Source organism: Strix aluco, chromosome 35 (assembly GCF_031877795.1).
Source record: "Strix aluco isolate bStrAlu1 chromosome 35, bStrAlu1.hap1, whole genome shotgun sequence".
Lineage (NCBI taxonomy): Eukaryota > Metazoa > Chordata > Aves > Strigiformes > Strigidae > Strix > Strix aluco.
Genome location: NC_133965.1, coordinates 199,463 through 210,853, shown reverse-complemented (window position 1 = coordinate 210,853; position 11,391 = coordinate 199,463). Strand labels below are relative to the sequence as shown.

The 11,391-nt window shown below is 68.8% G+C and overlaps 3 protein-coding genes across 8 annotated transcripts; all 3 read left to right on the top strand.

Annotated features, from left to right (window-relative positions):
• Window positions 1-2: 2 nt before the first annotated feature.
• LRRC4B (leucine rich repeat containing 4B) lies at window positions 3-2,064 on the top strand (the record flags this gene model as incomplete). The annotated part of the gene is given in 5 exon segments (XM_074810321.1): window positions 3-320; window positions 322-771; window positions 773-1,184; window positions 1,187-1,683; window positions 1,685-2,064. Coding segments are annotated over 5 exon segments (1,923 nt in total), but the record flags the coding sequence as incomplete, so codon positions are not given.
• Window positions 2,065-4,900: 2,836 nt separating this feature from the next.
• Window positions 4,901-8,280, top strand: ASPDH (aspartate dehydrogenase domain containing). Its single transcript, XM_074810292.1, is given in 10 exon segments — window positions 4,901-4,915; window positions 5,297-5,354; window positions 5,972-6,113; window positions 6,461-6,545; window positions 6,936-7,038; window positions 7,041-7,084; window positions 7,414-7,485; window positions 7,488-7,648; window positions 7,735-7,886; window positions 8,172-8,280. Coding segments are annotated over 9 exon segments (852 nt in total). The 5' UTR covers window positions 4,901-4,915; window positions 5,297-5,299; the 3' UTR covers window positions 8,210-8,280.
• Window positions 8,281-8,555: 275 nt separating this feature from the next.
• On the top strand, window positions 8,556-11,074 carry JOSD2 (Josephin domain containing 2). 6 transcript variants are annotated; one of them, XM_074810305.1, is made up of 5 exons: window positions 8,556-8,576; window positions 9,603-9,793; window positions 9,884-10,009; window positions 10,114-10,308; window positions 10,569-11,074. In XM_074810305.1, exons 2-5 carry the CDS (start codon window positions 9,633-9,635, stop codon window positions 10,687-10,689), a joined length of 603 nt encoding a protein of 200 aa, XP_074666406.1. In that variant the 5' UTR covers window positions 8,556-8,576; window positions 9,603-9,632; the 3' UTR covers window positions 10,690-11,074. The 6 variants fall into 6 exon arrangements, with proteins under 6 accessions (XP_074666406.1, XP_074666404.1, XP_074666402.1 ...); XM_074810303.1 differs by lacking the exon at window positions 8,556-8,576 and adding an exon at window positions 8,663-8,729; XM_074810301.1 differs by lacking the exon at window positions 8,556-8,576 and adding an exon at window positions 8,663-8,759.
• Window positions 11,075-11,391: the final 317 nt, after the last annotated feature.

Sequence of the window (11,391 nt, the reverse complement as noted above, 5' to 3'; positions counted from 1 at the left end):
TGCTGCTGCTGCTGCTGCTGCTGCTCTTGGCCCCGGCGGCGCCGGCGGCGGCTCCCACCTCCTGCCCGGCCGCCTGCTCCTGCAGCAACCAGGCGAGCCGGGTGATCTGCACCCGGCGGGAGCTGCTGGAGGTGCCGGCCAGCATCTCGGTCAACACGCGGTACCTGAACCTGCAGGAGAACCACATCCAGGTGATCCGCACCGACACCTTCAAGCACCTGCGGCACCTGGAGATCTTGCAGCTGAGCCGCAACCTGGTGCGGAAGGTGGAGGTGGGCGCCTTCAACGGGCTCCCCAACCTCAACACCCTGGAGCTCTTCGGACAACCGCCTGACCACCGTCCCCACCCAGGCCTTCGAGTACCTCTCCAAGCTGCGCGAGCTCTGGCTGCGCAACAACCCCATCGAGAGCATCCCGTCCTACGCCTTCAACCGCGTCCCCTCCCTGCGCCGCCTCGACCTGGGCGAGCTCAAGCGCCTCGAGTACATCTCGGAGGCCGCCTTCGAGGGGCTGGTCAACCTCCGCTACCTGAACTTGGGGATGTGCAACCTGAAGGAGATCCCCAACCTGACGGCCCTGGTGCGCCTGGAGGAGCTGGAGCTCTCGGGCAACCGCCTGGGCCGCGTGCGCCCCGGCTCCTTCCAGGGGCTGGGCAGCCTGCGGAAGCTCTGGCTGATGCACGCGCGCGTGGCGGCGGTGGAGCGCAACGCCTTCGACGACCTGAAGGCCCTGGAGGAGCTCAACCTGGCCCACAACGAGCTGGCCTCGCTGCTCCCACGACCTCTTCGCCCCCCTGCACCGCCTGGAGCGGGTCCACCTGCACCACAACCCCTGGCGCTGCGACTGCGACGTGCTCTGGCTGAGCTGGTGGCTGCGGGAGACGGTGCCCAGCAACACCAGCTGCTGCGCGCGCTGCCACGCGCCGCCGGCGCTGCGCGGCCGCTACCTGGGCGAGCTGGAGCCGGGACACTTCACCTGCTACGCCCCCGTCATCGTGGAGCCCCCCGCCGACCTCAACGTCACCGAGGGGATGGCGGCTGAACTCAAGTGCCGCACCGGCACCGCCATGACCTCGGTCAACTGGCTGACGCCCAACGGGACGCTGATGACGCACGGCTCGTACCGGGTGCGGATCTCGGTCCTGCACGACGGCACGCTCAACTTCACCAACGTCACCGTGCAGGACACGGGCAGTACACCTGCATGGTCACCAACGCCGCCGGCAACACCACCGCCTCCGCCACGCTCAACGTCTCGGCCGCCGATGCCGCCGCCGCCGCCGCCGCCGCCGCCGCCGCCACCGGTTACACCTATTTCACCACCGTCACGGTGGAAACCACCGACGCCGGCGGCGAGGAACCGGCCCCGCAAACCGCCCCGGCGCCCACAGCCGGCTGGGAAACCGCCGGCGGCTCCACGGCGGCGCCGGCCACGCGCGCGACCGGTGAAACCCTTCACCGTCCCCATCACGGCGGCGGCGGCCGGGGCGGGCGGGGGCTGCAGGATCTGGACGACGTCCTGAAGACCACCAAGATCATCATCGGCTGCTTCGTGGCCATCACCTTCATGGCGGCCGTCATGCTGGTGGCCTTCTACAAGCTGCGCAAGCAGCACCAGCGCCACAAGCACCGCGGCGGCCCCGCGCGCGCCGTCGAGATCGTCAACGTGGAGGACGAGCTGGCGGGCGGCGGCGGCGGCGGCGGCGGCGGCGGGGGGGCGGGCGGCGGCGGCGGCGGGGGGGGGGGACAACCGCCTGGCCCTGCCGGCGCTGGAGCGCGACCACCTCGACCGCTACGCGGCCTTCGCCGCCCACTACGGCAACAGCGGGGCGGCGCTGGGCTGCGGCAAGAACCCGCTGCTCAACTCGGTGCACGAACCGCTGCTCTTCAAGAGCCCCTCCAAGGAGAACGTGCAGGAGACCCAGATCTGACCCGGGGAGGGGCCGGGGGGGCCGGCGCGGGGGGCGGGGGGGAGGGCGGGGGCGGCGCGGGGGGCTGGGCGCGGGGCGACGGACCCGGCGTGCGGCCGAGGACTCGTGCGACGCACGGGGGAGCGCGACCGTGGACTTGTGCGACGCGCGGGGACGTGCGGCGAAGGACTCGTGCGACGCACGGGGGCAGGCGGAGCACGGGGAGTGCGCGACCACGGACTTGTGCGGCGCACGGGGGCTGTGCGAAGCAATGAAGGGCTCGTGCAAAGCACGGGGCTGTGCGACAAAGGCCCGTGCGCTGCACGGCGGTTTGCAGCGAGCGGTTCGTACGATTTTTTGCAACAAAGTGCTGGTGCGATGCACCAGTGTTGTGCGACAAAGAACTCGTGCGATGCACGGGGGGGTGTGAGGCACAGTGCTCTGCCACAGGGACTCGTGCGTTGCACGGCAGTTTGCAGTGAAGGATTTTTGCGATGCGCAGTTTGCAGTGAAGTCCTGGTGCAATGCACCAGTGTTGTGCAATGAAGGACTCGTGCGATGCACGGAGCCGTGTGTTGCACGGCAGTTTGCAATGAAGGATTTTTGTGATGCAGGGTTTGCAGTGAAGTGCTGGTGCGATGCACCAGTGTTGTGCGACAAGGAACTCGTGCGATGCACGGGGCCGTGCAAAGCACGGTGCTGTGCCACAAGGACTTGTGTGACGCACGGGGGCGTGCGATGCACGGCCTCTTGCAGCGAGGGACTCGTGCCATGCACGGGGAGATGCGATGCACAACCTCGTGCAACGAGGAGCTCGTGCGACGTACGGGGGCCCGCAGAGCACTGTGTTCTGCAGCAAGGACTTGTGCAATGCACGGGGTTGTGTGACGCACAACGTTGTGCAGTGACAGACTTGTGCGATGCACGGGGGCGTGCGACACGCGGCCTTTTGCAAAGAAGGACTTGGGCGATGAAGGACTTGTGCAACGCACGGTCTCGTGCCATGAGGGACTTGTGCGACGCACGGTTGTGGTGACTCACGGCCTTTTGCAGAGAGGGACTCGTGCGATGCACGGGGTCGTGTGATGAAGGACTCGTGCGATGCACGGTGTCGTGCGATGCACAATCTTGTGCAAGGAAGGACTGGTGCGCCGTGCGGGGCTGTGCCGCACACGCTGTTGTGCGACACGCAGCCTTGTGCTCTGGAGTCCTCGTGCAACACACGGGGTTTGTGCAACGGCGGCCTTGTGCGACGCACAACCTTACGCAATACAATCCCCCCCCCCCGCCCCCCGCCCGCCCGCCCCCCCCCGTGCAAAGCACGGCCCTGGGCGGCACGGATCCTCGTGCAAGGCCTGGCCTCGTGCAACGCGCGGCCTCGTGCCCCCTCCACGAGCGTCCCCCGCGGAGGACGTGCAAGAGACGCAGACGGGAGGGGCCGGGCGACGGCGGCCTCGTGCAACACGGGGCCTCGTGCGACGGCCGCGCAGCTGCAACCCCCACCCCCCACCCCGCGACCCCCCCCCCGCCCCCGCCCCGGAGTCCCACGTGCGAGAGACACGACGCGGCGGCCTCGTGCGACATGCGGGGAGGGTCCGTCCCCCCCCCCCGTGCGACAGACTGGTGCAACACGGGGCCTCGTGCGATGCCCCCCATCCCCCCCCGCCCCCCCCCCCCGCGCTCTCGCTTGCTTGCGGCCCCCCCGCCGCCCCTCCCCCGCCCCAGCCCCTCCCCCCCCAGGGCAGGGGTGGGGGGGAGGCCCCGGGGGGGGCTGGGGGGGCCCCGGGGGCTTTTCTAGGCCCGTGGGGGGATTTTTTAATTCGCCGCGGCCGACACTTTCCTATTTTAATAAAATCCATCACGGTGTTTCCAACCGCCGCCGGCGCCTCTCTGCTGCGGGGGGGCTTGGCGTGTGCTTGGCGTGTGCTTGGCGTGTGTTTGGCGTGTGCTTGGTGTGTGCTTGGCGTGTGCTTGGTGTGTGCTTGGCGTGTGCTTGGCGTGTGCTTGGTGTGTGCTTGGCGTGTGCTTGGTGTGTGCTTGGCGTGAGCTCGGGGTGTCCTTGCGTGGGCTGCGCTTGGCATGAGCTTGGCGTGTGCGTGGTGTGTGTTTGGGGTGTGCTCGGCGTGTTCTTGGCGTGTTCTTGATGGGGGTTTGGCGTGTGCTTGGCGTGTGTGTGCAGCGGGCCCTTGACATGTGCTTGGTGTGTTCTTAGCGTGCTTTTGGTGTGGCCTCGACGTGTGTTTGGGTTGTGTGGGGCGTGGGCCTGGCGTGTCCTTGGCGTGTGTTCGGCGTGTGCCCGGTGTGTTTTTGGCGTGTCCTTGGCGCTAGTGCTCAGTGCGTGGCGTGTGCGTGGCGTGTGTTGGGGCTGGGGCACGGGCTGCACACGCTAAGGACACGCCAAGCACACGCTAAGGACACGCCAGGGGGGTGGGGTGTGGTCCCGCCGTTGCCGTGGCAACCGGGGGTGCTGGGGGGCGGGGCCTGGACGCCCGGGTCCCCCCCGTTGTGATGAGATGGGGGGTGGGGGATACCGCCCCCCCCCCCCCCCCCCCCCGGCCTGCGGATGCTGGTCGCCATGGCAACGGGCCGGTAGCCACGGCAACACTGCGCGGGGGGTGGGGATGGGGGGGGGACTGCGGCGGTCGCCATGGCAACACTGCACAAGGCAGGGGGGGGGGGGAAGGGGGGGGAGCCTCCCCGCCCCGGTTGCCGGGGCAACGGTGCTGCAGAGCGGTCGCCATGGCAACGGCGGGGGGGGAGCGCGCTGCGGAGCTGTCGCCATGGCAACGGCGCCTGGTGATGGGACCCGGGCGGCCGGTGAGGCCCCCCCCCCCGCCCCCCCCCCAAAAAAGGGACCAGGCGTCGGGACCCTCCTCCCCCTCCCCAATGTCCCCAAGCGTCAGGGCCCCTCCCCCCCCCCTCCCCCCCCCGAAGGGCCCCGGGTTGAGCATTAACCAGCCCCGGGGGGGGGAGGGGGGGGCAAAGGCCGGGCCGGCGGGACGAGGGGTAGGTGGGGCTGGGGGGGGACATAGAAATTAGGGGGCAATTACATGGTGGGGGGTAATTAGGGGGGAGTTGGGGGGGGGCAGTTGGGAGGGGGGAGGGTAGTTTGGGGGTGGGGGGGATTGGGGGGAGGGAGGGGCTGTTGGGGGGGTGGGGGAGCAGTTGGGGAGGTGGGGGGTGGTTATAGGCCCCGGGGGGGGCAATTATGGGGCTAAGGGGGGCAGTTGGGGGGAAGGGGGGGCAATTAGGGGTGAGAGGGGGAAATCAGGGGGTGGGGTGGTAGTTTAGGGGGCGGGGGGGCAGTTGGGGGGCTGAAGGGGCAGTTATGGGGCACGGGGGGGGCAGAGTGTGGGGCAGCCCTCAGCGCCCCCTGACCCCCCCCAGGCCATGGCCGAGGCCCCGCGGTGTCGCCGCGTGGGGATCCTGGGCTACGGCCGGTTGGGTACTGGGGACACTGGGAGCGACTGGGAGGGGGAGGTGGGGGGAACTGAGGGCTGGGGGGGGCTTTGGGGGCAATTGGGGGGTAACGGGGAGCTGGAGGGGGGGGCAACTGGTGGTTTGGGGGGGAAATGGGAGTTATGGGGGTAATCGAGGGGTAATTTGGGGTAACGGGGCAATGGGGGTAATTGGAGAGGTAAGGGGGGGGCTATGGGGGCAATTAAGGGGTAATTAGGGGAATTGGGGTAAATGAGGCAATTGAGGGGGTGTGGGGGTAATGGGAGGCAATTAGGGGGTTAATTGGGGGGTTGCGGGGCAGTTGGGGGCTCGGGGAGCAATTGGGGGTAGTGGGGGGCGAGAGGGCAAATGGGGGGGACCTGGGAGGTAATTGAGGGGGGGAGGGGGGGCTGTGGGGGCAATTTGGGGGGTTCGTTGGGGCAACTGGGAATAACTGGGGTGATTGGGGGTAACGGGGGGTAATTGGGGACTATGGGGGCAACTGGGAGGACCCTGGGGGGGAATGGGGGGGGATTGGAAGTTGTGGGGATGGGGGGGGTGACAGGGCAGTTCCTGGTGGGCGGGGGGGGGTGACAGGGGTGACAGGGCAGCGTGTCCCCCCAGGGCAGTTCCTGGCGGGGCAGCTGCTGGCTCAGGGCCCCCCCCTGGGCCTGGCTCTGGCCTTTGTCTGGGCGCGGGACGGGGGGCGGCTGGAGGCGCTGCCCCCCCCCCTGCGCCTGCTGGACCTGCGCCTGCTCCCCCAGACGTGAGTGACAGTGACACCCCCTTGGCCCCAACCCCGTCCCCTCACGCCCCCCCCATGTCACCTCCACCATCCCTTGGAGCCTTGTGTCACATGTACCCCCCCCATCACCCCCGAGACCCCCACGTCACCCCCAGGTCACCCTGGGCCCCCAGCGTCAACCCCAGCATCTCCTGCCACCCCCGTGTCACCCCCAGGACCCTTTGCCACCCTCATGTCACCCCAGGATCGCCCTGTCACCCCCCATGTCACCCCCCATTCCCTCTCCTGCATGCCATCCCCTGTCACCTTCCCAGACCCCCGTGTCCCCGGGGTCCCCCCCACGCCCCGGTGTCACCCCGTGTCCCCAGGGAGGTGGACCTGGTGGTGGAGGTGGCCCATCCCTGCGTGGCCCGGGAGCACGGCGAGGACATCCTGGCCCACGCTGACTTCATGGTGGGGACACGGGCTGGGGACAGCGGGGACGGGGGGACGAGGGAGGTTGGGGACAGCGATGATGGGATGGTGGGGACATGGGGACAGTGGGGAGGTTGGGGACAGTGGGGATGGGGGGGCATCGGGGACAGCCAGGAGGTTGGGGACAGTTGGGGACAGGATGGTGGGGACATTGGGGACAATGGGGAGGTTGGGGACAGGGGGGATGGGGTGGTGGGGACATGGGACAGTGGGGAGGTTGGGGACAGGATGGTGGGGGCAGAACAGTGGGGACAGCAGGGACAGTAGGGTGGGGACATCGGGGCTGTGGGGACACCGGGGCTGGGACAGAGGGGACATCGAGGACGGTGGGTCCATGGGGGACGCGGTGGCCTGAGCCACTGTCCCCAGCTGGGGTCCCCCACGGCGCTGGCTGACCCCGAGACGGAGCGGCGGCTGCGAGGGGCGGCGGCGCGGGGGGGGACACACGCTCTACGTCCCCGGGGGGCCCTGTGGGCTGCGAGGACATTCGGCGCATGGACGAGGCTGGGACGCTGGCTGTGAGGCTCCACGGGGACACATCAGGGGGTTTGGGGACACTGTGGGGTTGGGGACATCATGGGGTGGGACAATATGGGGTTGGGGACACCAAAAAGGGGGACACCAAGGGGTCAGGGCCACTGTCTGGTTTGGGGGCCACACCGAGGTTGGGGACAACATTGGGGTTTGGGGACAGTGTCTGAGGTTGGGGACGACATCAGGAGGTTGGGGACAGCGCTCGGCCTTGGGGACCACGTCGGGGTTTGGGGACAGTGCCCACGGTTGGGGACCACGCTGGGGTTTGGGGACGGCGCCAGGGGTGTCGGTGACGGTGTCCCCCCGCCCCCAGGCGCTGAAGGTGACGATGACGAAGGCCCCGCAGAGCTTCCGCCTGGAGGGGTGGCTGCAGGAGCGGCTGGCGGGCAGCGGGTGGCGGCGGGGGGGCGGGCGGTGCTCTACGAGGGTCCCCTGCGTCCCCTCTGTCCCCTCGCCCCCAACAATGTCAACACCATGGCGGCCGCTGCCGTGGCCGCCCCCCGCCTCGGCTTCGACGGCGTCTGCGCCCGTTTGGTGGCCGATCCCAGGTGGGTGACGGGCCACCCCCCCCGTGTCACCCCCCAGCACGCGCAGGGATGAGCCGTGTCACTTGTCACGCCCCGTGTCCCCGCAGTGTCCCCGACTGGCACATCGTGGAGGTGGAGGTGACGAGTGTGGGGGACGAGGGACGGGCCCTGCGTGTCACCAGCACCCGCCGCAACCCGGCGGCGCGCGGCGCTGTCACCGGCGATGCCACCCGCCACGTCTTCTGGAGCAGCCTGAGGGGTGGGGACCGCCCCTCCCCGGCCCGGGGTGTCCCCCCATGTCCCCCACAGCCGTGTCTCCCATCCCGTGTCCCTCTGCGTCCCCCCCGTCCCCTCTTACCCCCCCACATCCCCAGTGCCATTCCATGTCCTGTGTCCCACCGTATGTCCCCAGTGTCCCCCCACACCCCCCGTGTCCCCCCCATGTCCTCCATCCTGCCATGTCTCCCCCTGTCACCTGTGTCCCCCCCCAGATCTCCCCGTGTCCCCCCTCGAGCCCCCCCGTCACTCTGTCCGTCCCCTCCAGCCTGCACGGGACACGGCGGATGCGTCCAGCTGTGCTGAGGCCGCCAGACGGGACAGAGCGGGGGACAAGCCAGGACAGAGCGGGGACATTAAAGGCGGCGACACCGGCACATCGGCGGCTGCGCCTCGTCATGGCGGCGGGAGGGGGGCGCGGGGCATGACGGGAGGAAGGTCGGCGGCCGCTTGGCGGGAGCGCGGCGCAAAGCACGACGGGAGGAAGGGCAGCGGGCGCTCGGCGCAAAGCACGATGGGAGGAAGGTCCGAGGGCCCTCGGTGCAAAGCACGAAGGGCGGAAAGGCAGCGGTAGCGCGGCACAAAGCACGACGGGAGGAAGGCCGGCGGGAACGCGGCGCAAAGCACGCCGGGAGGAAGGGCCGCGGCCGCTTGACTGGCTGAGGGGGTTGAGGTTGGTGCGGCGCAAGGCACGCCGGGAAGAAGGTCCGGGCCGCATCCGCGGTGCACGCCGGGAGCCGCGGTGCACGCCGGGAGTTGTAGTTCCGGCTGGCGCGGTGGCTGTGGGGGGATGCGGCCGCCGTCGGTCCCGGAGGAACCGCGGGGTGTGCTGGGCCGGACCGGGGGGCCCGGGGAGGTCCTGGGGGCTCGGGGGAACCGGAGAGGGAGCGGGGAGCGCCGGGGAGGGCCTGGAGGGCCCGCGGGGCCCGGAACCATGGCCTGGCTGCCCCCAGGAAGGGCCTGGAGGAGCGGCGGAGCGGCCTGGAGGGCGCTGTGGGGGGCCTGGGTGGGCCCCGGGGGGGGCGGGGCTTGTTTGGGGCCCTGGAGGGTGGTTGCTTTTGGGGGGGGGGGGGCAGGGCCTGTCTCGGGGGTCCGAGAGGGGTGTGGGAGTCTTAGGGTGCGAGGGGGGGTCTGGAGAGGCCCAGGAGGGTCTGGGGGTGTCTGAGGGGTGCAGGAAGGGTCTGGGGGGCTGTGGAGAGTGGAGGGGTATCTGGGGGTGTGGGGGGGTAGTTGTTTTGGGATGCAGAGTCTTGGAGGACCCAGGGGGGGTCTGGAGGTATCTTTGGGCTGAGGGGTACGGGCAGGACCTGGGGGGGCTCTGGTGGCCTGTTTGGGGGTGACTGGGGTATCCGGGGGGGCTGGATGGACAGGGGGTGCCTGACGGGTGTTTCAGGGGTTCCTGGGGGGGGTGGTGTCTTGGGGAGCCTGGGGTTTGGGGAGGAGGGGGACTAGGAGGGTGGGGGGTGTGTCTGGAGGGTTTTTGGGGGGACTGATGGATGCAGGGCGGGGCTGGGGCATCTGTGGGTGCAGGGCGAGGGGTGTGTGTCTCTAGAGGGTCTTTTGGGGTGCAGGGGGTGGCTGGAAAATCTGGGGGGAGTTTGGGGGGGATCTTGGGGTGCAGGGGGGTGGCTGGAAGATCTTGGGGTGGGGGATCTGATCCCCATCCCCCACCCACTTAATTTCACTCCCCCCGCAACAGGCAGCCGGGGTCCCCCCCAACCCCACGACCATGTCGGGGTCCCCCCTCCCCTCAGCGGCAGAAGGGGGGGGCCCTCCGGGGGGCCTCTACCACGAGCGGCAGCGCCTGGAGCTCTGCGCCCTCCACGCACTCAACAACGTCCTGCAGCGACCCTGCTTCACCCAGGAGGCCGCCGACGAGATCTGCAAGAGGCGCGTGGGCACCTCGGGGCTGCCCTTCCTTTTGGTTATTTTCACCCTCTTTTGCTAATTTTCTCCTTTTTTTTTTCCTGACCCGTCTAGGTTAGCCCCCGACGCTCGCCTCAACCCCCACCGCAGCCTTTTGGGCACCGGCAACTACGACGTCAACGTCATCATGGCCGCGCTGCAGAGCCTGGAGCTGGCGGCCGTTTGGTGGGACAAACGCCGGTGCGACCCTGCAATCCCGAGCCACCCCCGCATGCTATTTTTTTTGGCCTTTCCCCCCATTTTTTTGAACTCTTTCTCACCCTCTTCCCCCACCCCCTGGGCAGGTCGCTGGAGCGTTTGGCGCTGGGCCAAATCTTGGGGTTCATCCTCAACGTCCCCTCGCACGTGTCGCTGGGGTTCGTGGCGTTGCCGTTGCGCCGCAAGCACTGGTTGGCCGTTCGGCAGCTCCACGGCACCTACTACAACCTCGACTCTAAACTCCGGGCGCCTGTTGCCATCGGTGGCGAGGCCGAGCTCAGGTGGGTGACGCCGGGTGACGCCGGCAGGTGACGTGTGCAGGGGATGACGGGTGTCACCAACCCCCTCTCCCTCCGGGCAGGGCTTTCCTACGGGATTTCCTCTCCCAAGGGCTTTGCGAGGTTTTCCTTGTCGTGCCGCGCGCCGTGGAGGAAGCCGGCGCTTGGCTGAGCCCTGAGTGACTCGTCACACACCAGCGGGTGACAACAGCGTCCGCCCTCCGCTTTGGGATGAAACTGCGATGCTTTGGGTCTTAATCCAGGCGTGGCTCAGCCGCAATGGGGGTTTGTTACCACGCGAAGCCGGATGGTTTTGGGGAGCTGCGGAGACCCCGGAGCACGTGCCTGCTGTCACCGCATCACTGCGGTGCTTCGATCCTCTGATTTCACCCCGATTTCACCTCCCTCTCGGCACCGGGATTCCTCTGCGACGGGGTGTTGTAGTGGGGCTGACAGCGGGGAGGGAACTGGTGTGTGTCACGTCGCGGCGGTGCATCCCCCCGTGTCAACGCGCCGCTTGCGCACCGGTCACGCACCGGTCGCTCCGCTTGTGCATGTCACCCTCCCGCCGTCCTCGTCACGCGCCGTCACGCGTGTCACACACCGTTTGCGCACCTTTCCCCGCACCACAGCCGGGTTATTCCCGTCTCTTCCCGGTGCTGGTGTCGGGGTGTCGCGTCCCCTGGCTCGATGGCACTTGGCGTGACCTCGGGGACGCCCGAATGGGCTTAAATACCCACAAAAAAGGGATTAAAACTGCCGGTTTACAGCTTTGTGTCTCCGTTGCAGATCACCAAGTCGCCCCTACTCGGGGTGCGCCTCCTCCTGGGCTCAGCGCGAGAATGTGGGGATGAATAATCCCCAAAATCCCCAAACCTGACCCCAAATCACTAACGCAGCGCAGCCCAGCTCGGCCGGGATTCCCTGGGCTGCTCGGAGCAATAAAGAGCCTGAAGCTTAAAGGGAGGAGGAGGGTCTGTCTCCAGTGATGAAACGGGGGGGGTGTTTATGGCGCTCGAGCGGTCAGCGCGGTGCTGCGGCCCCGGGAGGAGGCCGGGGGGCTCCCGGGGAGGGGCGGCGGGGGCC

Bases quoted from the DNA above. Each gene is read 5' to 3' on its own strand.
- JOSD2 (XM_074810300.1), top strand. From the start codon at position 8,838: ATGGCCTGGCTGCCCCCAGGAAGGGCCTGGAGGAGCGGCGGAGCGGCC. The intron at 9,794-9,883 runs GCGCGTGGGCAC...TGACCCGTCTAG, and splicing joins GCCGACGAGATCTGCAAGAG to GTTAGCCCCCGACGCTCGCC. The intron at 10,309-10,568 runs GTGGGTGACGCC...GTCTTAATCCAG, and splicing joins GGTGGCGAGGCCGAGCTCAG to GCGTGGCTCAGCCGCAATGG.